The sequence below is a fragment of the Peromyscus californicus genome, unplaced genomic scaffold (assembly GCF_007827085.1).
Source record: "Peromyscus californicus insignis strain IS unplaced genomic scaffold, ASM782708v3 Scaffold_7__1_contigs__length_154581171, whole genome shotgun sequence".
NCBI classification, from domain to species: Eukaryota; Metazoa; Chordata; class Mammalia; order Rodentia; family Cricetidae; genus Peromyscus; species Peromyscus californicus.
The window spans coordinates 88,438,315-88,465,727 of record NW_026294595.1 but is presented as its reverse complement, the minus strand read 5'-3'; the positions used below and the strand labels follow the sequence as shown (position 1 = coordinate 88,465,727).

The 27,413-nt window shown below is 38.0% G+C and overlaps 1 protein-coding gene across 1 annotated transcript in view; it reads left to right on the top strand.

Moving 5' to 3' along the window:
- The first annotated feature begins 3,499 nt into the window (after window positions 1–3,499).
- Window positions 3,500–27,413, top strand: part of Aqr (aquarius intron-binding spliceosomal factor) — an 80,531-nt gene continuing 56,617 nt past the window's right edge. Inside the window, exons 1-8 of the mRNA XM_052723391.1 lie at window positions 3,500–3,759; window positions 7,908–7,964; window positions 10,126–10,166; window positions 13,368–13,403; window positions 17,854–17,974; window positions 22,445–22,585; window positions 24,869–24,937; window positions 26,391–26,491. Of these exons, the coding sequence (XP_052579351.1) occupies window positions 3,685–3,759; window positions 7,908–7,964; window positions 10,126–10,166; window positions 13,368–13,403; window positions 17,854–17,974; window positions 22,445–22,585; window positions 24,869–24,937; window positions 26,391–26,491 (641 nt within the window). The 5' untranslated portion in view covers window positions 3,500–3,684. The remainder of the gene's footprint in view (window positions 3,760–7,907; window positions 7,965–10,125; window positions 10,167–13,367; window positions 13,404–17,853; window positions 17,975–22,444; window positions 22,586–24,868; window positions 24,938–26,390; window positions 26,492–27,413) is intronic.

Sequence of the window (27,413 nt, the reverse complement as noted above, 5' to 3'; positions counted from 1 at the left end):
AACTTTCATTTTTCCTACAACAATAAAATATCCCAACTAATGTTGATCACTAAGTCTTTTAATTGCCCAATTCCAGGTCTTTGTGGAATTCTTGTCCTGTTGCTTGTCTTAAGCGCTTAACACCAATGACACCCTTGCCTTTGCAGCCCTTCTTTTTGGACTCCAGGGTTTCTTTGCTTTTTTATTTAAGAACATATTATAGGAAATGTGTAAAACAAAGGAAAAACATTTATTACACATATTTTATACTATCCTAATCTTTCTGTCACAGTTTAAACAAGTGAGGTTTGTTGTATTTATCTAATTTGTTCTATTACCAATAAAGACTCAGGAGTCAAATATCGGGTTAAAAACCTGATAAATCAAAGAAGCTGCATTGGAGTGACCAACTGACCTTCTCTCCACACTTCCTAGATTGAAGAGGGGCTGACAAAAAAAACCTGCAAATCTCTAAGTCTCTCCCTACTTACTTCTTCCTGTGCCTTTCTATCCATATCCTGGCTACTCTGTAGTCTTTATGACTAATTCTTGTTAACTAGTCACTGGCTCCACTCCAATTCAAGTTAACTTTATTAACACAGTGTCAGGGGGTCACAGTGCAATCAAATATCTCACGGCAGAGATTAGTCCAGGAGAGCTATAAAGATGTCTCTGTAGTTAAAAGCATTTTCTGCTCTTCTAGAAGACTTGAGTTTGAGTCCTAGTACCATGTCAGATATTTCTCAACCACCTGTAACTCCAACTCCAGGGGATTTGGTCCCTTCCAGCTTCCACAGGCACCTGCACACACATTGCTATATTCATACACATATAAATGTATTTTTAAGAGGGAGGCAGGAAGGGAGATTATGTTACTACATTTTGTCACAGATTGGCTGGGCATTAAAATTACAGCCATTCACACAGATCTCTAGAAAGCGACATAGGACCAGGGCTCATTGGTTTAGTATCCTTCTGGCTACCTGATCATGAGATAAACTGTGAATTTAACAAGTAGCTAAATTGGATAATGTCACCTGCTTTTTTCCCTGCTACCTTGTTGTTCGACTTTCTAAAGGTCTTTTAATTAAAAACAAAAACAAAAACAAAAACAGAGCCTGGTGTTGGGGAGAATGCTGAAAGATCAGAAAGACAAAGGAACAAGCCACTGCCACATCTTACCTCTAGGACACCTCAGTCTGAAAAGGCCTCTAGTTCCTGTCTCCTCACACCCAATATGCCTTTCTCTGCCCAGCCATCACTTCCTGGGATTAAAGGCCTGTATGCTTCCCAAGCAAAGGCAAGAGATCTCAAGTGCTGGGATTAAAGGTGTGTGCCACCACTGTCTGACTCTGTTTCTCTCCTAGACTGAGTCAATCTCATGTAGTCCAGGGTGGCTTTGAACTCACAGAGATCCAGACAGATCTCTGCCTCCCAAGTGCTAGGATTAAAGGTGTGTGCCACCACTGCCTGGCCTCTATGTTTAATCTCGTGGCTTGTTCTGTCCTCTGATCTTCAGGCAAAGTTTATAAGGGTACACAATATATCACCACACTACCTCAGATTGTTTTTCTATATAATGGAGTCATTTTTCCCTTTAAAACTCACTCTACCTCTGTATTCCCTGTGTGATTTGTGGTTCTACACATCTTTCAACTACTTTGAATAGATTTATGCTTATACTGTCTCTGCAACTGTCTTCCTCACGTGTTATTTTCATCTCATTGTTCCTGCCAGAGCTCATTCTTGACCCTTTTCAACCTTAGGTTTTCGGTACTTCTACCAGACATTCTCACCTCCATGTTACCTACTCCAATCTCCCTAAAACACCACTCAAAAGGCATCTTGCCAAGATAATGCCCAACCTGTGGTTCCACACTGTCTTTACAACAGTCTTCTCCCTAGATTTTAATACATTCAATAACTCAAGTCTCATTCCTTATTCCTAATATCCTTCCATCATGATCTACTTCCAAGGCTTTATGTGGTAGTTACGGTGAAGTACAGAAATAACAGTTTCAGGTTATCAAGATTCATCATCAAAGCCACTAGAAAACCCGACCTACTGTTTTATAGATGCTACATTTGGAAATAAGATATCAGTGGTTATTACATATTCAGAATCCTTTGCATTTAAAATTGTAATCATGCCAATTTTCAGCTACACCTCTATAAATAAACAGTAAAAGTTGGAGGGATAAATCTACATATATGTACTTAATCTCCAGACCTACAGCAACATTTTAAACTATTCATTTTGGGCAGGGCACTATATATCTAAATTAAAAGAGAGAGAGAATGAATTACTAGCCTCCTGACTATATTTCTCCAGAGAGAACTTGCTAGAGATAACCGTTTAAACTGTGTATGAATTTGTAAATAGTAGGTGTGTGCAAACCTGAGAATTATAAAATAAGTGATTAAATAAAAAGTAGGTGAAAGTTTAGAACAGGTATTTCCTTAGTGAGTACATATGCATGAAGCACACAGAAAGATGTTCAGCATCATTAGTTGTTGGAGAAACATGAATTATAACCACAATGTGTGTGATATGCCACATACCTACTAAAATCGCTAAAAAACTTTAAAACTATCCATGTTAAATGTTGGTGGGAAAAAGAAGACAACACAAGCCTCAAATGTTAGTGAGGTACAGCTACTTTGGAAAGGTGAATAAACACACACTTATCATGTGACCTAGCCATTTAGTGTGTTGCTTCAGAGGGGATATATTTCCCCCTAATGGCTTAGAATCATTTTTAGAGGATTTGTTTATAGTAATCAAGAACTAGCAACAATGTCAATGCCTATCAACAGATTACTAAATTAATGGACTGTGATATGGCTGGAAAAGATTGACTATTATTTAGCAATAAAATTGAATCAGTGACTGATATGAGCAACAACATAGATGCATCTCAAAATAATTTTGAGTGAACAAAGAAAAGGGCATCTTCTAAGATTTATGTAAAATACTCTCTTTTTTCTCTAAAAATTACGTAAAATTTAATAACATTTTCTAATGAACAGTGACTCAGGATCAACGGTGACAGAAGGCTGAGTGAGAAGAAGTGATGTAAGGTTGAATGCACAGAATACATAGTAACTTTTAAGGTCATTGGATAATTTCATTGTCATGACTTTGGTGATACTTTAATAGATATACAACCATTTCAAAATGTATCAAGTTTTACACTCTATGTATTAATTGTATGACAATCAATACTTCTAGACAGCTGTTAAAAATCACAGAATGCCTAGAATTTCAAGAGTATGTTTTTTATACTACATTTTTCTTTATTTAGCGTTCAAAGAAATGCTAAATCCTATTCTTACAACTCCCACCTTTACTAATTACATCCAACACCATTTGCCAACCCCATCCCTATGACCTCAATCCTGCACGCTAGATGTTATCTCTCCTCCTCCCACGAGGGGGCGATAAAGCGACAGGTAAAAGCTTGTAGGCTTTCTAGCTCCGGCTTAACGCTTGCCCTAACTTCCGGGCCCGCTAGTTCTGCTTCCGGGGGAACGCCGGGATCCCTTTATCGGTTCCCAGAGGAACTGTGAGAGACAAGTCTCTTCGGGCCGGGTGCTTCTTGCACCTCGGGGCTCGACAGCGCAGCGGCTACTTGAAAGCTTCCAGCAGTCGCCGCTGCGAGCGCGGGCCTCTGATCTGCACCGGAGCCGGAGGCAACTGCTGCGATGGCGGCCCCTGCGCAGCCCAAGAAAATCGTGGCCCCCACTGTCTCCCAGATCAACGCCGAGTTCGTCACCCAGGTGAGCCCCGGCGTGTCCGCCTGTGCTAGGCGGGGAGGAAAGATGCCCAGTTAGGATTGTCTTTGGCATCTTGTGTACGCGCAAGTTACCAGTTAAACATTGGAAATGCCGCCGAGAGAGAGAGGCCGCTCTGCGTTGACAGAAAAGAGACTACAAAACCTGTCTTTTGAACAGAATTTTGTTAATCTGACACGACTCTCCATCTACTACAAGTAGATCCGTCTATGAGCGTTAGTTCTCTGCCATTCTGGAGTTTTCATTTGGGAGACAGCAAAGCCAATCCTGGGCCTTCAACTAGTTTTTCACATTCATGTTAGTTCTTTAGAAATTGTTGGGAGTGTAAGTGCGGAAAATCTTAAGCCCACCCGCTTCTCTCTCGTCTTAGCACGTTTGTCAAGACAGAAGCCCAGAAGCTATTTGCATTCACTTAGCCCTTGCATGTCGACATGCTAATTTGTCTGTATTAATGAGCCTCTCTCTCACCCTAAGTTGCCGGGTCCTCCACTTTAAGGCTTCCCGATCTGTCATATTTCCTCCTGTTCTGCAGTTCGTCCTCCAGGTTGCTTCAGAGTGCACAGTGTGGGTGTAAAGCTGCCCACATCACTTCCTAAAAATCCTCATAAACAGTTCTGATTGTCCCTGGGATAATGACTGGCATCTTTGAAAGTGCTGTGTGATCTGGCCTGTGCTTTTACCTAAAGTGTCCTCGCTCTCTCCTCTCCGGTTGGAGCTTTGGTACTTTCACTACTATCAGCTTGAGTTACTTAAATGCGCCATGGTAACTTTCATCTGACTTTTTGAACATTGTTCCGACTATTGGGAATCCCAACTTTACCCGTTTTCCTTTATTCATTCTCATCCCTTTACATCACATTAGAAGTCGGGCTCTTCCCGACTTCCTCAACTGCATTAAAGTTAAATGCAGGTAAGGAGACAGCTTGAGAAAGAACATGAAAACAGTCCAGGCCGTATCAAGTGCTGACGCCTTAAAGTTTGAATGTAAAGAGAGGTAGAGTGGCTGGAATATATGAACTGAGAGGGAAAGGGCCCAGGAGCAATAGTACATTCCTTTAATTCCCTGCACGTGGGCGGTGAAAACAAGGAATGGGAGTTCAAAACCAGCCTTGACTACACGGCAATTTGAGGCCAGCATGTACCCTAGTACATGAGACTCTGTCAACAGCCGGAACAAAATAAAGAAATAAAAAGGAGAATTACCGGTATGAGATGATTATAAAGCAATATGTAGGGACGAAATCATATGCAATTTTAGAGGACAAATAAGTTTGGATTTTATTCTAAATACAATGGCTTTGCATTTGCAACCTGGTGAATGATATTGTTAGAATATCACCTAACTAAAATATGGAAGTTAGGTGGGAATAAGGGAGCAAAAGTGGAAGTAGAGATAGTGATAGTGTTAATATACAGTGAGAGATCGGAGAGCCTCAGCTATTAAAGATAAAAGTAGACTGGTTATGTTCTCAAGTTGAGGCAATATGACTTGGTGATAAATTGTGGAGGAAAGATGCTAATTAAGAATAATATGAACAGCTAGGTGGATGTTTTGTCATATACTAAGATGGAAAAGGCTGGTTGCTCTGGCATATCAAAAGTGCAGTTTTGACTATGTTAATTATGATATGCCTAATAGACAGTTAGGTGAATATGTTGAAAAGGCCCTTGAATGTGAGGATAAAGCATATTGGTATTAACCCAAAATGATACTTGAAACTATAGGTTGGAATGGGGTGTCTGGAGAAAATCATTTATAAGCATATTTAGTCTATCGTGTTAGATTGTGAAAGTTGAGCTAGAAACCAGTTGGTTTTATTCTCTGTGCACTCCTGAACACCAGCATTGCATTAAACACATATAGAAGGCTTAGTGTGCATTTGTCGAATGAGTAGACAAGTGAATCCATGAACAAATGGACTAGTCATTAAGATGTAGCAAGGAGAACAGAGATTCTCATCAGTATTGAGTGGTAATGAGAGCAAGAACTAATGTGTGGGGCTTGCCGTATGCTATTTGTCTAAGGTGCAAAGAGAGGTTGTCCTTGCATTCACTGAGTCCGTGGTCTTTGGAAGGAGACTTTAAGAAACTTCAAGTTTAATATGTGAAATGCCAGAGTAGAATGTGAAGGAAGTGATTTGAAGACGTAATTTAAATTGCTTGAATTTGTCTAAGGAATTTGCCAAAGGAATGAGCTCAAAGTGTGGAAATCAGTCGTGGGAAAGTGGCGTGTTGGGGTTAGATGCATCACCCCTTCTGCAAGTTAATTTCTGAGCATCTGCCACCTACCCAGAGAAGGGCCATGTCTTATGTATTGAACAAATGATGAAGAAGGTAAAGTATAGCAGCGTTCGGACTCTGGGACCACACTTTTTTATGCTACTCTAGTGACTTTCCCCTTTGTCTTCCAATGAAGTTCATTCTGAGTAGTTTGTGCTGTCATAGTTGTACTAAGTGGAGAATGGAGAGTTTGCGTTTTACATCAGGCAGGACAGTTAAGGGGTGGGCAGGCTATGCTTGAAGGTGGTGGAGCTGAGGTTGTCACTCAACTTCTAAGGAGAAGGTGAGACTCAAAGAAAAGAGACATGATGAGTGCTTAGTAAATGTTGCTAGATCTGCACTCAAGTTCTTATTCACAGGAAGCAGTTCAAGTCAGAAGACAGAACTGCAGAACTTTTTTTTTTTAATCTGTAAGATCTGAATCTATCCAAAAGATTATATTCAATTCTCTTATGTAGGATTTGAGGAGAATATGCCTAAGCTTGTGTAGTTGATTCCCTTAAGGGAGAAGAGGAAATAAGGACATCATAGGATAACATGGGGAGAAGTGAGAGATTTGCTATTGGGTTAAAGTGTGTTTGATAATTTAGAAAAAGTGCTTAGTTAAAGTAGGCAGGAAATGTAGTGTTTTCACATATTAGAGGTCTCTTAAAGTGTGTTGATTGTTAGGATTGAGTTGTAAATGCAAAGAACACATAGGTATCATCTTAAGTTTTAATTCAATGAGGATACTACAGAAAGGTAAGAGTATACTGAAGTTACTTACAAACTGAAAAGAAGGACAAGGTAGTTGTCAAGCAGTGTTGAAAATCTTCATGGAAGAGTAACATTTCAGCCTTGATTGCATTTGTCCATTTATCTTTTCATCTGTATATTTGTCTGTCTAGATACCAAACATTTAAGTACCACCAGTATGCCAGACAATGCAATTACCTACTCATAAATCTATTGAATCTTTGTGCTTGCTAGAGTTTCCAGGTTTTTTTCTTTTTTAAGAGATTTTATTTTGGTTTAAAAAAATCAGTAAGAACTGTTCAGTTTTTTAATTTTTATTTTTAATTATGTGCTGAGAGGAGTGGTGTGTGTGTGTGTATGTTTAGTTCCCTATGGAGAACAGAAGAGGCCCCAGAACGGGAGTTAAAGGGAGTTGTAAGCCACTTAGCATGGTGCTGGGGATGGAACCCAGGTCCTCTGGAAGACCAAGTGCTCTTACTTGCTGAACCATTTCTCCATCCCTAGTCCACAATTCTTGACAGGTATATAATTCACTTCCATTTCTGGAGAGATTATGTATGTATATTCAAATTTCTATGAAGCGGTAACCTGCTAAAATATAAAACACCAAGTCCTGTATCCTCTGTAATAACTAGCCTTTATACTACAGTTTCTTAAAGATCTTGTCTACTTATGTCTGGGTATATATTAATCATTTAAAGGTTTATTTCTTTACATATCAACATTCCTAAAGATTCTGAAACTGGTTTATAATACTTATCCAGCTGTTGACTTTAGGTAGCTCACTGAATCTCTTGAGCTCTGGATTTCCTTTTGAATGAACCAAAAACATTTTTACTTTGATTATAAACAAACTATTTGCCAGGGGTTTCAGAAATGGGATGTTTTGGTGTTCTGAATATCATGGTAGCTAGTTACCATGTAAAGCATCACTAGTATTTATTGGATTGGGCCAAGGATGATAGCTAAATTGCACGCCTATATGGTACCTTTAAAATTGCCCAGTTCTCTAATCCTAGATCTGTTTTATTAAGAAACAGCTTCGCATTGAGTAACCTGTCTAAGTGGTACAGTAATGTGAACCTGGAATTTAATGTTTATTCTGTTTTCTTCTACAGTTAGCATGTAAATATTGGGCTCCTCACATCAAGAAGAAATCACCTTTTGATATAAAAGTAAGTAGTTTTGTTTTACAACATACTTACAAACAGTTGTACTCTTGGTATCTCTGTTTAGGGATTAGTTCAACAAAAGCTTTCAATACATTTTTTTAAACTTGAAAATACTGTTTTTCATTATCAAACTAATAATTGCTTATGTTAGAAATTTTGGAATCTTTAAAAGTTACACTTAAGAACATAAAAATCATTACCTAGAGATGACCAGTGTTATCGTTTTATTTCCTTTAATTCTTTCCAAAAATGTGTGTGTATAATGATTTCCCCACCGTGGATTCTTCGATTACTTTAAATATTTTATTATTACAGATGACCATGCAACAAGTATTTTTGTAAATATATGGAAAATTTATACAAAAGTGTTGGCTCTTCATTAAAAATAGAATCTTTTGTCTTCTGATTGATTTTAGGTTGCTAGACTGAGGCGAAGGATTCATAAGGGTGGAAAGAGTAGAAACTGTTTTGTCTAGAATAGATGACTAAAGACAGGACTATTCAGTGGACTTATGGTTTCATCAAAGCAGTTGTCAAAAAAAAATGAATAACAGACTTTCTAAATGGAGACCCTTCTTGGAAGTGTCTTAAAATGCTAAGCCTTGATGTGGATACATGTTGACGTTTTAGAGCACTAAATATGAAGACTCAGACCTTAATCTCTGACAGTGTAAATTAGTTGTAGTGCTTTAGGTGCCTTTGTTAAAGCCACACTTAAAATACTTATTGAATTATTTGAGCTTCAATATTTTATATGTAAATGTATTTTTGTTTTGCTAGTAGTCATGTTTTATTCATCAGGAAGATATTCATGGAAACAGCACACGTGATTTAATTTTAATCATCAGCAGAGTAGCCTGATCTCACTACATGGTGTATGTATATTTTTACTTTTGTGTGTTAGGGTCAGGAGTCCTTAGAGTAGTTTTCCATTAATAACAAATACCATGCTGTTACTACCAGATTGATTGACTTGGACCTAGTTATAAAGCTTTTCTTGAGAGCCAAATTCATATTTCAATCATTTTACCTTATGTCAGATAGTTCTAGATGAAATTATATATACCCATTCAGAATAATTTTACTATTTGTATTTAAAACTAATAATTTAATTTGAATTTCTATCTAGATCAAACTCATTACCTCTTCTCCTCTGCCCATAAACATATGACATATATGCTTAGAGCATTTAAGAAGTATTGCCGGGCGGTGGTGGCACACGCCTTTAATCCCAGCACTCGGGAGGCAGAGCCAGGCGGATCTCTGTGAGTTCGAGGCCAGCCTGGACTACCAAGTGAGTTCCAGGAAAGGCGCAAAGCTACACAGAGAAACCCTGTCTCGAAAAACCAAAAAAAAAAAAAAAAAAAAAAAAAAGAAGTATTAACAGTATACACGGTAGACAGTGGTACCACTCGCATTAAAACAATTTTACTACTCTTAACATCTGTACTATGTTTCTATGGTAACTGTTACTAAAAGTTCACCACATTTCAGGGTTGTGGTAGACATTTAGATGCCCTGTCTTATTCATGGCAACCTTGTATAGCAGTCCGTATTTGCGGTCCATTTCTTAGATGAAGAAACTGATGTTAGACAGGTCAGACACTTGGTGTAGAGTCACAGCTTCCAGCAGTGATGGTTTGAGGCAGTCTTCCAACTCCAGAGCCTGACTTCTGTGTACCCTAGCTCAGATGAATAGAAATCGTGATGTTGTCATACTCATTTGGATAGTAGGATGTAGCAGTTAACCATTTATTTCTGTAATACCCTTACACTTTTAACTTAATTTCCAGCTGGCTTTTGGGAAGATGTTATGACTCTTAGAGTCCAGTAGCATTTAAAATCATTTTAATTAAAGTTTTGAAAATATGGCTTTATGAGGTTTGTTTGTCTAGGAATGTTATAAACACATCCTGTTTAAAGAATATTGTAGAGCTGTGTATTTATGTGGTTGGATTTTATTATTTCTACTACTTTACTTTCTGTTATTTTATATTTGAGACATATAATGCCATTGCTAAAAAGTCTTGTTATTTAAATATTTGATCTTTCTTAAACCAAATTATTTTATAATAAATAATTGACTCAGTAATTGAAAACTGTCAGTTTAGATTGAAAAGCAAGGTGATTGACACATTAAACATTTTTATACTTTTGACAACAGGTAATTGAAGAAATATATGAAAAAGAGATCGTCAAGTCAAGGTAGGAGCAAGAAATTGTGGTACCTTGGGATTATGTAGACCATGTGGGACATGTCTGGGTGTCCGGTTCTGCTCTTAGGTTGCAAAGGATCTTTTATTTTCTGTACTGCTCACTGAGGTGTTGATGGCAAGACTGTTTCTGTGCTGATATTGATGAGTCGTGTATTATCGCTATATCTTCTAGTTTCAGAGTCACATCAGAGGGATTAAACCCCATACAGTTTATTTGGTTCTTGAAGGACCAATATAGAGATAGATAGATAGATAGGTAGATAGATAGATAGATAGATGATAGATAGATGATAAATTGATAGATAGATGATAGATTTATTTCAAGTTCACTATTAATTTTTTTGCTATTTCTGATAAATCTTCTAAAAACTTAAAAATTATAAACTAAGATATAAATTCAAAATAATTATTATATATACATGCATAAAGCCAAGGCATAATTAGTCATTTTTGGATTATATACATAAAGGGGTTTCTTTACGAAAACCTTCTTTCCTCTTCCTATTCACCAGTGTCTTCAACTTTGTATAGTTTTTAATCTTCCCTTCCTCACCTCATACTGAAGGGTTTAGACCCTTCATTCTCTCATGGGATGCTTTAAAAGAAATTAGCCATGTAGATTGGTCATCTTTCCACTTATTTACTTGTACATATATATGCCCAGTCAATATTTTTAAAAGATACTTGTCTGAATGTGTAATTTTATAATTATTTTTTAGATAAAGTCTTGTAGAGCTCAAGGCTGGCCTTGAACTTGTGATCCAGCTGTCTTAGCCTCCTGAGTGCTGGGATTACACTTCTGTGCCACCATGCAAGCTCAAATTTTATAGAATCTTTTGTTTGTATTTTTTCTGTGTGTAAGTCTTAAAGAAGTAAATTTCACTAACTAATTTGAAGGCAAAAATAAGACAGTGTCAAAATAGGGCAGTTTAATGGTTTTGTTTAATGGTTTGTTTGTGAGCCTGCTAAGAATTTTTTATAACATAAGTTGCAAAATACATTAACATCTTTAAATGAACAGGGTTTTAGACTAGTGCCTGAGGAAGTTATTTTGCTGAGCAGTGTGTCATCTTCAGTATCTAGGGAATGGCTTGATGTAATAGTTATTAATTGGTTATAAAACACTACCAAAATAGACTGTTTATAGTCATATGATACTTTTAATATCATGGTACTCATAAGTTATTCATATCTTAATATTCTTATGTTATAAAAATAGATACTATTAGGATCTCATAATTAAATCTTAAAAGTCTTTTTGCCTAGTCACATGGTTAGTATGGCTTATTACATAATTCATTCATTTTTTGCTATTTCTTGCAGTGTCAATTTTGGAAATCTTCTTTTACTGTATTTTTATTCAACTTTCTTTTAAAGCAGGAGTCATTCCTGTTTAAGTATTTGCTGTGTGCTGACTTTGCCCTAAGCACTTTATATACAGTAGTACATTTACCCCCACCCCAAGGACCTTATGATACTGTTACTGCATATGGTTGAGGAGCTTGCTTAGGCATTTCCTAGTAGTTGAGGCACTGGCTTATTTCCTTGGCTCTTATCCAATACTTTGTTCTTTAATAGGAATAGCATCCATTTTCTTCTAGGATCTATTATCCTTTGGCATTGTTCTTAATCCTGTTATGAATCCACCAAGTAGATTTTATGGTGGATAAATAAAAGTGACATATCAAATACTTTATTTTGCCACTTTTTGTTTATCTTTATCTGAAATGTACAAACTATTTTATTATGAAACGTGACACTGAAAGGATATAGTATACCCTTATAGATTATAATATTTCCACAAAGAAAACTTGAATTTTGTCAGCACTCCAGAAGCCATTGTTTATTTCTTCCTCCAACATCTTAATTCATAAATGAAAAATAAATGAAATGAAAAAATAAATACTATTTTTTGAACTTTAAATAAACAGACTTGTGCCAGCCTGATACCTCATTCGGTAAAAACACTTGCCACACAGACCTGGAGGCCTAAGCTCAATTCCTGGAACCAACTCCATGAAGTTGTCTCCGACCTCCACATATACTGTATATGTGCCCACACATACATATCACATTTTCATAATGACAGAGCTCTTTTTAGCATTTGAAAATATATTTTTCTCTTTATATAGTTTTCAATGTGGTTGTGAGGGTGCTGTACAACTCCAGACTCCATATTTTCATACAACTAAATCCTGGAAGGATGTATGGTAATAAAGCAATTTCCATGTCTGCCTAATGTTTCTTTATCAGCTGCATGTGATTGCTGATAGCATCAATGGGCCTAGTTTGTTATACACAAATTGTCCAACTTTGATGGATTTATGAAATATATGTTTTGTTTTGAGCACAGTGTCATGCTTAGTGCATGTTGTCAGTCAATACTGGTAACTTAGAAAAATATACAAACTACTTTGTAATTATGATTTGTAACTTTTCATCTCTCCAAAACTCTTCCGATCTGGGGTCTGTTGCCTAGGGTGGTTTTTCTATCTTATACATACACCTTTAGTTAAGCTGCCACTCCAGAGTATGTCACTCAAGGGGTCACATCCCCTCTGTAGCCTTGTTGAACTGTAGGAGCTAATGTTTTTTGCTTTTGCACAATAAAGCCATTCATTTCAACCTTGCTAAAGTTCTGTGACAGTGTGTACTTGGTGAAACTGTTTAAGAGATCAGAAGGCCGTGGAATAGAATTTTGACAGGGTAAGTGTCTCCTAGGGAGTTATAAATTTAATTTTCAAATCTGGAAACTACCACCTAGTGGCAGTGTTCTGGTCTGGCTACTTTATTTCCAATATCAGAAAATAATTAAAACAAAATTAACCATTTGAACTGCCTTTGGAGCAATACCTTGTTAATAAAGCTTCATTTATTTATATAAGGCCACATACTTCTGTCATAAAAGAAGATTATAGTAAAGAGAGATGTCTAGTATTCCCCACAGTCAAGACTCAAGAGTGTGAGATACCTGATTTCTGCATTTGGTACTTTGGTAGGTGTATCTGTGAGATGAGAGCATTAGAACTTTTGAAGTTAACCCAGGCAGTCTTTCAGACGTTGTGATCTGATGATATAAAATCTGGTATGTCATTTAACTTGATTACAAAAGATTCCAAATGAATTGAGAATTAGGATCTCTGAAATGTGTATTTTCTATTTCAAAGTTAGTGTTTTTTTATGTTTTTAGGTTTGCCATCCGAAAAATAATGCTGCTGGAATTTAGGTGAGTGAAAAGGCAATTACATGGATGGGTGATGAAGATGGCCAAGTGAGTCAAGTATCACATTTGAAGTAAAGAAAATATTTGTATAGGCCTTGAGAATAGCTCATGGATACAGATTGCATTTAGCATGTACTAGGCCATGGTTTAATTCCCAATAGCAAATAAAATCTAGATTCATGACTATATTTTTGGGATGGTCTTATTTGATATTTCCTTTGTTTTGAAAGATAACCCTATTATTATACAGGATAACTTTTATTTTGAGATGTTTTTCACTAGTTACAAGTGGTCTGCGGGAATAAATCAGAATATACTCTATAACCATTTTTCTTCCTTCCCAGCTGAGATTTTGTGACTAAGACGCCATTGTTCCAACCTAGCTACTGATACATAAATGTTTCAAACACTAGAAAATGTAGTATTTTTCCAGATTGCTAAACATTACACATGTTCAGCATGTGCCACACCTCTGACCTATATCCTAGCCCAAGAACAGGTTTGGTTTTTTTATTTGGTTTGTTTTGTTGAGAAAAGCTCTCTCTGGGTGGTGGTGTCAAATTCCTTTAATCCCTGCCCTCTGGAGGCAGAAGCCGTGGGATCTCTGTGAGTCAAGGACAGCCTGGTCTACAGAGTGAGTTCCAAAATAGTCAAAGCTACAGAGAGAACCCATGTCTTGGGGAAGGGGAGGGGAGAGATCGAGATCTTTATGCAGTTTTGGCTAGCCTGGAACTCACTATATAGACCAAGCTTACCTGGAACTCAGATTCACCTGCCTCTGTTCCTGAGTGCTGGGATTAAAAGCTTGCACCACCATGCCCTACTTATATACAATTTATAATTATGAAGGTATAAGAGAGCATGTTACATCTAGGTTTGGCTAGCATGTAAAAATAAAAACAGAAGTACTATTCAGCGTAGACTAAGCATGTCTTAAGCTAAACAGTGTCAAATGTTTTGTATACACATCACTCATAGTCACCTTGAAATAGAGGCATTATCCTCTCTAATTACTTTAACAAACAGAAGTCACAGGTGTTTTCAAGATTAAGTTATTGGTAGAGTTGAGATAGCTGTGTCTGATGCCAAAGCTCAAAGCTTTTTTACTTCCTTATACTTCCTTGAATTCTGGTCTTTATCAGAGGTAAGAGCCTCTGTATTATACCGTATTCGCTATTATTCTGGCCTCTCACAGTGCCAAGCCTCAGCTACTCTCCATGACCACTTTATGCCTTCAAAACTAGTACCACCTGGGTGACTCTTACACTACCAAGTTAGCCTGCCAGCCCAGGGTACAACTTGGCTACCTCTGGACTACAGCTTCTGTGTGCTGAGCCTGAGCAAACACTTCCCAGATTTCATCTCAGTGATACTGGTCTCTTCTTAGTCATAGATGATTTCTTGGCTCCAGCTAACCAACATCGATTATCCCAATAAAGCAAACCTTTTATTTCAGTGGTACTGGTCTCTTGTTAATTACAGCTGATAGTTCAGCCCACCTGACCAGAACCACAGTTTTTTAATTCAAAATATCAAATGCCGCCAATAGAGTCTTTGCTGCCCTCTGAAACTTCACAAGCCAGTCCATGAACTTAATGGCCTTCAGCATCATCCTTTATTCTTCCAAATTCTCACAACAGCTCAGCAAGCTTTGAATACTCAATAGCTTTCCTAGCCAAAATTCCAACGTCCTACAATTCTCTCCAAAACATGGTCAGGTCTGTCATAAAAATACCCCACTCCTGATATCAGTTTATGTATTAGTCAGGATTAATATTGCTGTGATGAAAAACCATGGCCAAAAGCAACTTGGGTTGGAAATGGCTTATTTTGCTTATACTTCCATATCACTATTCATCATTGAAGTCAGGGCAGGCACTGAGAAGGGGCAAGAACCTGGAGGCAAGCACTGACGCAGAAGTCATGGAGGAGTGCTGCTTACTGGCTTGCTCCTCAGTGATTGCTCAGCCTGCTTTCTTATAGCACCCAGGGCCACCAACTCAGGGATGAGACCACCCACAGTGAGCTGAGCCCTCCCACACCAGTCGTCAGTCAAGAAAATGTATCACAGTCTTGTCTATAGGCCAGTTTAGTGGGGCATTTTCTCAGTTGAGATTCCCTCTTCCCAAATGATTGTTATTTATGTCGGGTTGTCAGAGAACTACATAGGACACCTATGTACGCTAATATAATTATGTAAGTGGTCTTTTGTTACAGGGAAACTGGAGTTTATGGTTAGTGTGCTAGTATATCCTAAGAACTCTAACACAATTCAGTTTATTCTCACAATAATCTTAGAAAGATGTTTCTGGATTATCAAGGAGAAAACTGAATCAGGAAATGAGTCTTTTCCAGCCTTCAAATAAGTACATACTTTCTACCACACCATGTCACTTTTTACGAAAACTGTTAGCTTTTATGACAAAATAGCTGAAGTAGTTAGAAAAGCTTTGTTTTGGCAGGTGGTTTTGGAGTGATCAGTCAGTGGTAATTTGAGCTTGTTGCTTTAGGCCTGTGACAGCACAGTGCATCATGGTAGGAACGTGTTCACCTCATGGCAGCCAAAAGCAAAGAAAAAGACAGGAAGGGCCCAGACCCCAGAATTTCTTTCAGGTGCATATACCCAGTCACTTACATTCTACTAGTCTCCATTTCATGAAGGTTCTCCTACTTCCCAGTAGCACAGCAAGCTAGCAATCAAGCCTAGCATCATCCTTTGGGTGACACTCAAAACCAAATTATGGCAAAGACAGATAAAAATCAAGAAGATATTGCTATGCAATTAAGATGAATAGTCTTCTCGTGTTCAGAAATGAAAAGGTTTTCATGAATGCATTAAGAATAGTGAACCGTGTTTAATTACTGAAAAGCGGTGTGATGGTGTTGTCACTGTGATAGAATCTAGTATCATGTGGGAGATAAGCTGCTGGGATTCCTGTAAGGAGCTGTCCTGACTAGGATTAGCCTCTGGAATGTTTTGAGCAGGTGTTGGCTGGTGTGGGAAGACCCATGTTAACTGTGGACAGGACCCACTGCCTGGGCAGGGTAAGGTGGGTATGATGGAGAAAGCAAGCCAAACACTAGCATCCATTACTCTGCTTCCTGATTGGTGACAGTGGATTTCAGATATTTTATCTGTAGAAATTAATTGGAAAATAGTAAACATGGAAAATAAGAAAGTAAGAAATATGGGGTCTAGAATGAATGAAGATTTTTAAATCTGTCAGACCAAAAATTCTTCTTAGCAAGAAAGAAGACAAATCAACTGTAGAGTTTTCAGTTGTAGTAATAGAGAAGGTATGAAATGAGACACTCCATTATCACACGTAGAAAAAAAATGCCAACATAACCTAGAATTCTACATCCAGCTAAACTTCAATTAAATGAATGTCAGCTAAAGAGTGATTGGCACCAATATAGCTGACAGAAATTCTAAGACAAGATTTAAGAAAAATAATTTTCACATAAGGGATGAAATGAGTCCTTCCCCATGTACTGGATAGCACACTTTGATTCTGTTGCCCAGCACTTATGTAGAATCTCATCTAGCTTCCTGGTTTAGAGTTAATACTTATGAAGTGATTTTATTTTTACTTGTGTGAGCCTTCGGGTTAGGGAATATTCAGAATTGATTGATTTTGTGTGTGAGTGGATTAGTGCCTTCTCTTGTTGCCATGACAAAGTACTTGCCATGCCATTTAAGGAAGGAAGGGCTTGCTTTGACTCACAGTTGAAGGTACAGTTGTCCACATCATGGTAGAGGAGGAACCCAAGGTGACTGGTCACACCATTGCCTCTGCTGTCAGGAAAGAAAATTGAGGCTGGTGTTAGCTCACTTTGTACTTTTTCCTTTTTCATTCAGTGCAAGATGTCTACGTTCAGGGTTGCTCTTTCTTCCTCATTTAAATATCTCTGTGAACTTTTCACAGACACACCCAGAGGTATGTCTCCTAGATGATTCTAAATCCAGTCAGGTTACCAATGAAGATTTTTTTTTTTTTTTTTTTTTTTTTTTTTTTTTTTTTTTTTTTTTTGGTTTTTCGAGACAGGGTTTCTCTGTGTAGCTTTGTGCCTTTCCTGGAACTCACTTGGTAGTCCAGGCTGGCCTCGAACTCACAGAGATCCGCCTGGCTCTGCCTCCCGAGTGCTGGGATTAAAGGCGTGCGCCACCACCGCCCGGCACCAATGAAGATTTAACTGTAACCATCCTTTGATATCGTTTTGTTGGAAGTGCAGCTCTCATTCTCTGGAGCCGCAGTTTCTACATGTAAGGTTACAGCAGGAAGCACCGACGCAGAGTACAGGACATTTGTGAAAGATAGGCAAGTTGTAAATAATGGTTTTTAATGTTTTTCACAAAACTAGAAATGCTTCTATTTTTCAGGTACTTTATGCAGTACAATGCCTGCTGATAACTAATGAAATATTCTCTGCATCTTTTAACTCTTTGCAGCCAATATCTTGAAAATTATCTCTGGATGAATTATTCTCCAGAAGTTTCCAGCAAGGCCTATTTAATGTCCATCTGCTGTATGGTGAACGAGAAGTTCAGAGAAAATGTCCCAGCCTGGGAGGTAAAAAAAAACAAACAACAACTAAATTTCGTCACAGCTCTCGCTCTGGCCCCACTTAAGCCATTACAGAGCAGCAGAATCTTTTTCTGATAGCAGGTATCCCTTTGGGATGGGAGTTTACCCAGTAGTAAAGTACTGTAAGACAAAGAAAGAATGGATGTGGGAAGGTCATGTTAGTTTTCTTCTAGCTGATTTTCTAGGACTTAAATAATATGAAGGTAGAGTTATTTTTCTATGTTGGGATTAAAACAGGGAATGGCTTGAATTATAATGACTTAGACTTGGATTTGGCAAAGTGCCAGTGTTGGTAACTATAGGAGATAAAATGTGAAAGTTGACAGATGTTTATACTCCACTTTCAGTTTAATCTACCCACCTCCTTCTAATTTGGGACTTCTTTTGTCATTTGGAAATTACTATGGAACTAAAGGGTTTTTTTATGGTTCAACATGATCTTACTCAGAATGTAGATTTTCTTTTTTAATGAAGAAAAAGCATGGTAGTTGTCATCTATTTTGATGAAGTGGTTTCCAAAGTGAGAAATTGTTTAAGATCAAGTTTTGAATTGTTAAGATTAAAACATGGACATTTCTCTCAAATATTAAGTGACTGCCATCTCAGGGCAGATTGAGATCAGGTTAAACTGTGGATCCTGAGATTTGCCAGAGAAAAGCCAGTTCCATCATTTTGAGCCAAATTTGAAACAAGCTTCATTTAAATATTAAATACTGACCAAGATGAACTTTGATCAAGACCATTTGCTGGAACTTTCAGCTGAGTGGCCCCTAGATACATGATGCAGAGCTATTTGAAGACAAACCGAAACAGCCACCATACTTTGCCATGAGGCTATGCTGTTATTTTTTAAAAACTACAACTCCCAGAATCCCAGGAAGTTACCTGGTGCTTGGACAGATAGGGTTTACTGGTTAACTTAGGGTGTTACAAGACATCCTTGGGATCTCAGGAAATTGCTTCAAGTGATTATAGAAAGGAAGAGAGAATTTTTTTTAAGGTAGATAGTAATTTCATCAATTGATATAGAGATCACTTTAGATTAGAGTTTGAAATAGAGGAATAACAGTGGCAGGATTTCCCCAATTTTGCACAGGGAATGCATTTTAAGACCCCAGTAAATATCACTAACCTCAGATGATTGCTGTGGGATGGTCTGTATGTCACATGTGTTACTGATTGGTCAATGAATAAATCACTGATTGGTCAGTGGCCAGGCAGGAAGTATAGGCGGGACTAACAGAGAGGAGAATTGAAAAAACAAAAAACTGGGTAAGGGAGACACTGTCAGCCGCCACCATGACAAGCCGCATGTGAAGATGCCGGTAAGCCACGAGCCATGTGGCAAGGTATAGATTAATGGAAATGGATTAATTTAAGCTGTAAGAATAGTTAGCAAGAAGCCTGCCACAGCCATACAGTTTGTAACCAATATAAGTCTCTGTGTTTACTTGGTTGGGTCTGACAGCTATGGGACTGGCCGGTGAAAGAGATTTGTATTGACTGTGGGCCAGGCAGGAAAACTCAAGCTACAAATGGCGCCCAACGTGGGGCAAGAGTTTCCACCTAAAAATTAAAAAAAAAGATTCTAAAACGGAGCTAAAAACAGCTTCCTAATTGTCTCTCTCAAATGAGCGGCAGCTACCGGTTTGAGCTACTGACGGGTTCCTAGCGTGCGTGCATGCTCGACCTGCAGTATGGCGGGAATGAGGCCTCTACAAGTGACACATTAAACTGTGTGGTGGATTTAGCCTTTGCTAGTACAAAAAAAAAAAAAAAAAAAAAAAGAGGTTTCTGGGCTACACGCTGCTTGATAAAAACATAGACCCACTATTTCTGAGAGTTGATGGCTCCCAGAGCTGGCGAAAAACCTATCACCGCCATGTTGGGAAGCTGAAGTGGGCGGAGCCAACAGCGCCAGCGCCGTTTCAGGTTTAAAAGGCTACAGTTCAAAACAATAGGCTCAAGCTAATATAAAAAAATAAGCCACGTAAAGATGGCTACCACACAGAGAATCTGGATTATGTTCTCTTTGATATTTGTAACTAAAAAAAAACATTTGATTACAAAAGCTGTTGAGTTATACCAAAATATATATTTTAAAGGTACCTTGACTTCAAAAGTTAGATGTAAGGATATGTTGCTTTAAAAAGGAGGCTCTGCTTTTGTTTCCACAAAAAGCCAGAGGCTATAGATTTTTTCCAGATTAAGATACATCAGGTTTGACCAGCCAAGACCCCCTAAAAGGTCTCCGATAACACCATGGCCCAGATGATCCAACATCCAAAACCATTTCAAGGCAACTGGCTCAGACAATACACCTTCATGGACTACTCCATAATCCTAAAATATTCTTTATGTCCCCATAAAATACAGCGCCCCCCTCCAACAAAAAGTAGTAAGAGAAGCTACGCCCAAATTCCCAAATATACCAAGCTGACTTTGGAGATGTATAAAGGTTAAAACCTTCCTTTTTAAGAAAAGAAAAGGGGAAGTGCTGTGGGATGGTCTGTATGTCAAATGTGTTACTGATTGGTCAATGAATAAATCACTGATTGGTCAGTGGCCAGGCAGGAAGTATAGGCGGGACTAACCGAGAGGAGAATTGAAAAAACAAAAAACTGGGTAAGGGAGACACTGCCAGCCGCCACCATGACAAGCCGCATGTGAAGATGCCGGTAAGCCACGAGCCATGTGGCAAGGTATAGATTAATGGAAATGGATTAATTTAAGCTGTAAGAACAGTTAGCAAGAAGCCTGCCACGGCCATACAGTTTGTAACCAATATAAGTCTCTGTGTTTACTTGGTTGGGTCTGACGGCTATGGGACTGGCCGATGAAAGAGATTTGTATTGACTGTGGGCCAGACAAAAAAACTCAAACTACAGATGATAGTGCTTATAAACACACACACACACACACACACACACACACACACACACACACACACACACACTTTCCTATGGAGTAATTAGGATAAAGTTCCATAAATTGGGCAGTGTAAGAGATCAGCAGAGACTAATAAAATGAATGATTCTGTACTGGACCTAAGTTGTCAGAATCACATTTTTATACTGTGGAGTAATTATTACAGAAAATAACGGTTAAATGAAATCAGTCTGCTCATTTAGAAAGTGAAGTGTCTGGTGGGCAAACAGCTTGTGTAGATTGGGTACTAGGGTGTGATCAGTATCAGGGCCAAATGGAGCACTATTTCATCACATTCCTCAGAACAATGTATTGATGAAAACAAATGAATTGTTTCTTCTAGCATTTTCCCTTTAATAGTTTTAGACTGTAGATGGTACAGGTAACTAAAATTGCAGAAAGCAAAATTATGGATAAAGTGCACAAACTATCATAGAGGATAGTACCATTTACTTTAAAAGACAAGAATAGAGGAATTGAGGAAACTGCAAGGTTTTTTAGTTGAAGTGTTGCAGTTTAAATTACCTTTGTGATCCAGTAGTAAAACAGACAGATCTAAGGGTCAGGAGGTGGGGCAACCAGGACTGGAGATGGATCTTTGGAATCATGAGCATAGGGTAGGGTGAGTTGCGGAAGAACAGTGGACTAGAACCTTAGCTACAAACTTCTGTCTAAGTAACAAAGAAGTTAACTGCAATAACAGGCAGCTCAGGAGCTAGGATGTAGTTCAGTGGTAGAGCACTTTCTTAGCATGCAAAGCTCTGGAAAGAGAATGAAACAGGATAAGGGTCCTGTGGGCTTAACTGCCATTCGTATCATGGGAATGTTGTTGGTAGAGTTTGGTGTAAAGAAATAAATGGAAACAACTAGAATAGCCACACATCTCCTTCACTTGTCTGTGGTAATACATACATAGCAGGGCCTTGAATATATTTGTGTTCTTTACATTTTAAGAGTCAAGAGCTGATATAGAGCAAGAGAAGCTGTCTTGAGATTAATTATAGCATTAAAACTATGGGTTTTGCCAAAGATATAGTTGTTTTATTTAAACCAAAAGAAATAAAATATTCCAAAGTCTTAATAAGAAAATAAACCTTTATCTAAGTACAATCAAAATGAACATAAGAACAAGTAAGAGAATTAAAGCCATTATTCTGTTAGCTTTAGGTCTCTCATAGTCCTGTCAAAAATTATATTGACTTGCTGTCATTAATGAGAAGTATGCGTTGCTTCTCTTCTCACATATACAAATAATCGTGTAATTGTTTGATTTTGTTAATCCACTCCTGAAACCCCCACCAGTACTTCTTTAAGAAAGAAAAATGCAAGCAAGAGCTCACAGTGAATTATTTGTTTTTTGTTTGTTGGTTGGTTGGTTTTTTGAGACAGGGTTTCTCCGTGTAGCTCTGGCTGTCCTGGAACTCACTCTGTAGACCAGGCTGATCCGCCTGTCTCTGCCTTCAAAGTTCTGGAATTAAAGCTGTGTGCCACCCTACCCCAGCTTAAAGTGAACTTTTATTCTTTCAGACCTTTAAGAAGAAGCCAGACCACTTCCCGTTCTTTTTTAAGTGCATCTTGAAAGCGGCATTAGCTGAGACTGATGGCGAGTTCTCCCTCCATGAGCAGACCGTCCTCCTGCTTTTCCTGGATCATTGCTTCAATAGCTTGGTCAGTTTACTTTCCGTCCAGATCTCCAGATTTCCTTATTCTTTCAGAGTGAGTTTAGATGAGTACCTGAAGGCTGTCACTTTGTACATTGTAGGAGGGAGTAGTGATGATGCTGGGCGTTTCATTTCAGCATCCCTCAGACCATTTTATAACACTTGTTCCATTTTAGTAGTTCAGGACTTGATTCCTCCTCTCCTATCGATAATGAAAGGTGAAAGGGAGAGCATGAATATGAGGAGGAGCCAAGAGTCTAATAAGTAATTTGAACAGTGAAGTCTGCCACAATCTCCATGCTAAAATGTAGCATCATTATTTTTGGTCATGTCTCATGCTCAGGCTAGCTAGTCAACAGAAGCGCCTTGTTTTAAGTTGGCTGACGAAGGTCATTATGTCTTTGGAAATGTCTTGTTTTGTTGTGATATATTTTCATCCTTCATGAAATTATCTTATAAAAAATGAAATATTTCCAGTAACTAATATTTCACTTCAGCTTCCTTGCTCGCTATGAGTATCTGAAAGTGTGTGCATACTTGTTTAAAGACAGGTACTTCCGAATTAATCAAGCCCTTAGGCCTATGCAGGAAAATCCTATCTGTTCTTACCTGCAGACCAAATGCTGTTGGATGGGTGGCTATTTGGTGCCTATGCTCTACCTGATGGCTTAGGTCTTGGGAAAACACACAAAAAGTTTATGCTTCCAGTAGAGACTGCTATTATCTCATTAACATTTATAAAACTAAACAAAAAATTACATAATTCCTTATCAGCCATTGAACCAGGACAGGGTTTAATTAATATTAATAGTTTGGTGCTAGGTTTAACCAACTTAAAACCTAGTTTATTTATTGAAATAGTTTTATCTTTTATTTTTTCTAATCTTCCTTGAACCAGTTAGGCCATAGCTGCCACATAGCTTTGAATACCGTGGTTCCTGGAAGAAATTTATTCCTGCAGACCCCTAGTTGTTGTTGTTGTTGTTATTATTATTATTATTATTTTATGCTGGGAATTGAACATGAGGTCTCATGCTTGGTCTCATATGTCCCTGAGCCAGATCTCTAGGTCTGGTCATAATATTTTTGTCAAACTGTAAAATACATAACTTTTTTTTTAAGACATTATTTTTCAGTGTAGCCCACACTAGCCTTGAACTCATACTTCTGCCTCAGACTCCTTAGTGCTGGAATATTACAGGTGTATGACACCTTACCCAGGTCATAACCTTTATTATGCTTGTTTCTGTTTAAAGACATACTACTTAATATATAATTTTGATTATCTGTAAGCTCTCCATCATCAGTACTGTTATTAAATGCAATTTATCTAACACACATATTTTCTATGTAAGACTCATGCATAGGCTGGAGAGATGGCTGAATGGTGCTCTTCCACAGGACCTGAGTTCTGTTCCCAGTACTACATGCAGGGCTACTTTAATTATTTGTAACTTCAGCTCCAGGGGATCTTGTGTCCTCTTCTGGCATTCTCAAGTGCACACACACACACACACACACACACACACACACACACACACACACACACACTAAATCTAAAAGAAGACAGGGCAGTGTATTGAGTGTATTATACTTATGAACTTCAGATAGTACTTCAGCCTTGTTTTGGGGGTTCGTATTAAAAGGATGAAATCACCAACAAGACACGATAATAAAGACATAACAGCAAATCTCAAAAAGGATGCTTGCTGGTGTATTATAGCTGGAACTGGAGCAGAGAGATAACAGCTTCAGGGGAGACAGGTGCCTGGGGCAACTTAAAGCTTCTGCTGTTTGTGCTCTTTGTGATTACTGCAACGAGTATTAATCTGGGGGTTACAAATACATTTTTGTGATAAGTGAATTTTTGAGTATGAAATCTGCAAATAGCAAAAACTGCCATTTTAAATGGGGATTTTTTTTAAGGATTGATTTTGTGTGTGTGTGTGTGTGTGTGTGTGCGCCGTGTATATGCGGGTATCAACAGAGGCCAGAAGAGGATGTCAGATACTGTGGAACTGGAGTTACACATTGTTGTGATCCTCTCAAGATGCATGCTGGGCACCAAACCCTGGTCCTCTCTGAAAGCATCAAGTGCTCTTAACCATTGTAACCATTGAGCCATCTCTAGTCCCTTGTTGAACTTCTGAATACTAAAATATCACCAATTCTAAAGTATTGATGACATGTTTTTCTCTCAGGACTTTAAAAGGAAATAAACTATGGATATAAGAACTTAGATAAAAATGCTGGAGTATAGATAAACTTGTTTTTTTCATGCTTTCAACAGGAAGTAGACTTGATAAGGAGTCAAGTACAGCAGCTTATCTCCCTCCCTATGTGGATGGGCTTGCAGCCTGTAAGTACCTATTTCAGCATGTTCTACATGTATCTGTTACATGTGATAGGTGTTGTTTCAGACTGAGTGGTTTTAACATGGGCACAAAAAGTGTGTCAGCTAAAATCTATTTCCTTAGAAGTTAATTCTGTGTTAACTTACGAATATAGCTTTTACAGTTTTAAGCATTGTTGCATGCATCCTAATTTATGGTCCACTTAATTTTAATATTGTAAGGTAAAATGAGGGGTTATTTATTGAACTGGAAGAGAAAGATGATAATTTAGCCAAATGTGATTATTATCCTTATGTATGTATTTGAATGAGGCTAAATGTAAACTTGAATTTTATTTGTTTTCCAGGCTTAGGATGTGTGTATAGCTATAGAAGGTCTGGATCATGTTTAATATTAGCCACCTCTGCTTGTCCATTAACTTTTTATTGAATGATGTGTATGTAGTAGATTAACATATCTCCTGTACCAACTAAAAACTACCAAATTTAAGTGTAATGCTTTATGCAGAATTCTGTTTCCTGCTCGTGTTTCTGTACACACTCAGATATGCAAACCAGTCATCTATACCAGAAGACTGAGTGAGACACATAAAAACAATACTAAGGGCTGGAGAGATGGCTTGGAGATTAAGAGAACTGACTACTCTTCCAGAGGTCCCGAGTTCAATTCCCAGCAACCACATGGTGGCTCACAACCACCTATAATGAGATCTGGTGCCCTCTTCTGGTGTACAGGCATACATGCCAGCAGAACACTGTATACATAATAAATAAATCTTCTTTAAAAAAAAAAAAAAAAAAAAAAAAAACAATACTAAATTAAAAAGTGATAAATAGTACCAGTTGGTAGAGTGAGACACATAAACAAAACTAAGTAAAAAGGTGATAAGTACCACAAGAGAAAGTGTGCTGATGTGAGCACTTCTGTTTGTTTGATGAGATGGGATCCTGTGTAGCCTAGGCTGGCCTGGACCTTGCATTCCTTTTATTGGTGCTGAGCATATGGGGATACACCTTGCTCAACCAGCTACTCCTTATTTCCCTTTGGCAGGGCCTGCTTTGCCCCTAGCACTGGGGGTTGAACTCAGACATTTGTCATGCTACGTGCCCAGCCTTGACAGTTATTTTTATGTTCGTTGTTGGAGACTTAGATTTTTTTTTACTTCAGTGATAATGCTTATAAGCATTTGTGCTTATATTATTTTCAGCCTTGCATTCTTAATTTTAGAAATAAATTATTGAACTTATAATAATGATTATTAAAGGTAGTTTCTTCCATTTGATTTTTATTAAAAATGTAGAATTGAATAATAACTGAAATACAATTGATTCCTTAGTTTTCACACTTTGTCTTATTATTTACATATCATCATATATCGAGAAACTAGCTAATGGTCAATCTAAATATCATCATAAATATTACTGTTACTGATTATTGTATATCATATTTCTCTTTTAGGCACGATTGGAATTAGAATTAAAAAAGACACCAAAGTTAAGAAAATTCTGGAACTTGATTAAAAAGAATGACGAAAAGATGGACCCAGAAGCAAGAGAGCAGTATGTGGGCAAACTTTCCTCCACATTAGACTTTAGGGTCACATCACTGTAATTTATTGCTTGCTTCCTTTTATATAGTGCTGAATTCAAATAAATTAGAGTATTTTTACAGAGATTTGCAGTGTGTGTACATGTGTGTGCTTAGGCTAGAGACTGGTGTTAGGTGTTTTTCTCTATTGCTGTCTGCCATATTCTTTTGAGTAAGGTCTCATTGAATGTGCAGCCACCTCCCTGGATCCTCATGTCTCTTCCTCTCAACACTGGTATTACAGATGCAGAGCCCCATGCCAGGCTTTCTCCATGGGTGCCAGGGACCCAAGCTCAGGTCTTCAAGGTTGTTATAAAAATACTACTTTACCCATTGATCCATCTCCCCATTCCCAAGTAGACTGTGATCACTCCCCTTACTCTGCATTTCTGGCCGGGCTTACATAAGCTTTGCAGCTATCTATTACCTGATGTGTTTGTTAATTGATGGTTAATTCAGGAAGCAGTAGGAACTTGATTTTTAAACTAATGTTTAAGTCTTTAGCCATTGTAATACTCTCACTGTATTTGCTACTCTAAGTATATTAAGGTATAAAGCTACTCCTGTCAGTTTATCTACAATAGATTTTTTTTTTAAAGTCTCACTACGTATCTCACTCTGGCTGGCCTGAAACTCACTATGTAGACCAAGCTGGCCTTGAATTCAAAGAGATCCTCCTGCTTCTACTTCCTGAGTACAGAGCTTAAAGGCATATGCCCTCATGCCTGGTTAAACATGAGATTTTTTAAAAATGTATGTGTGTGAGTTTTACTGCATCTGTAAGTGCACCACATACATTCATTGCCATTGGAGGCCAGAAGAGTGCATCAGATCTCCTGGAATTAGAGTTACAGATGGCTGTGAACTACCGTGTAGGTGCCAGGAACTGAGCCC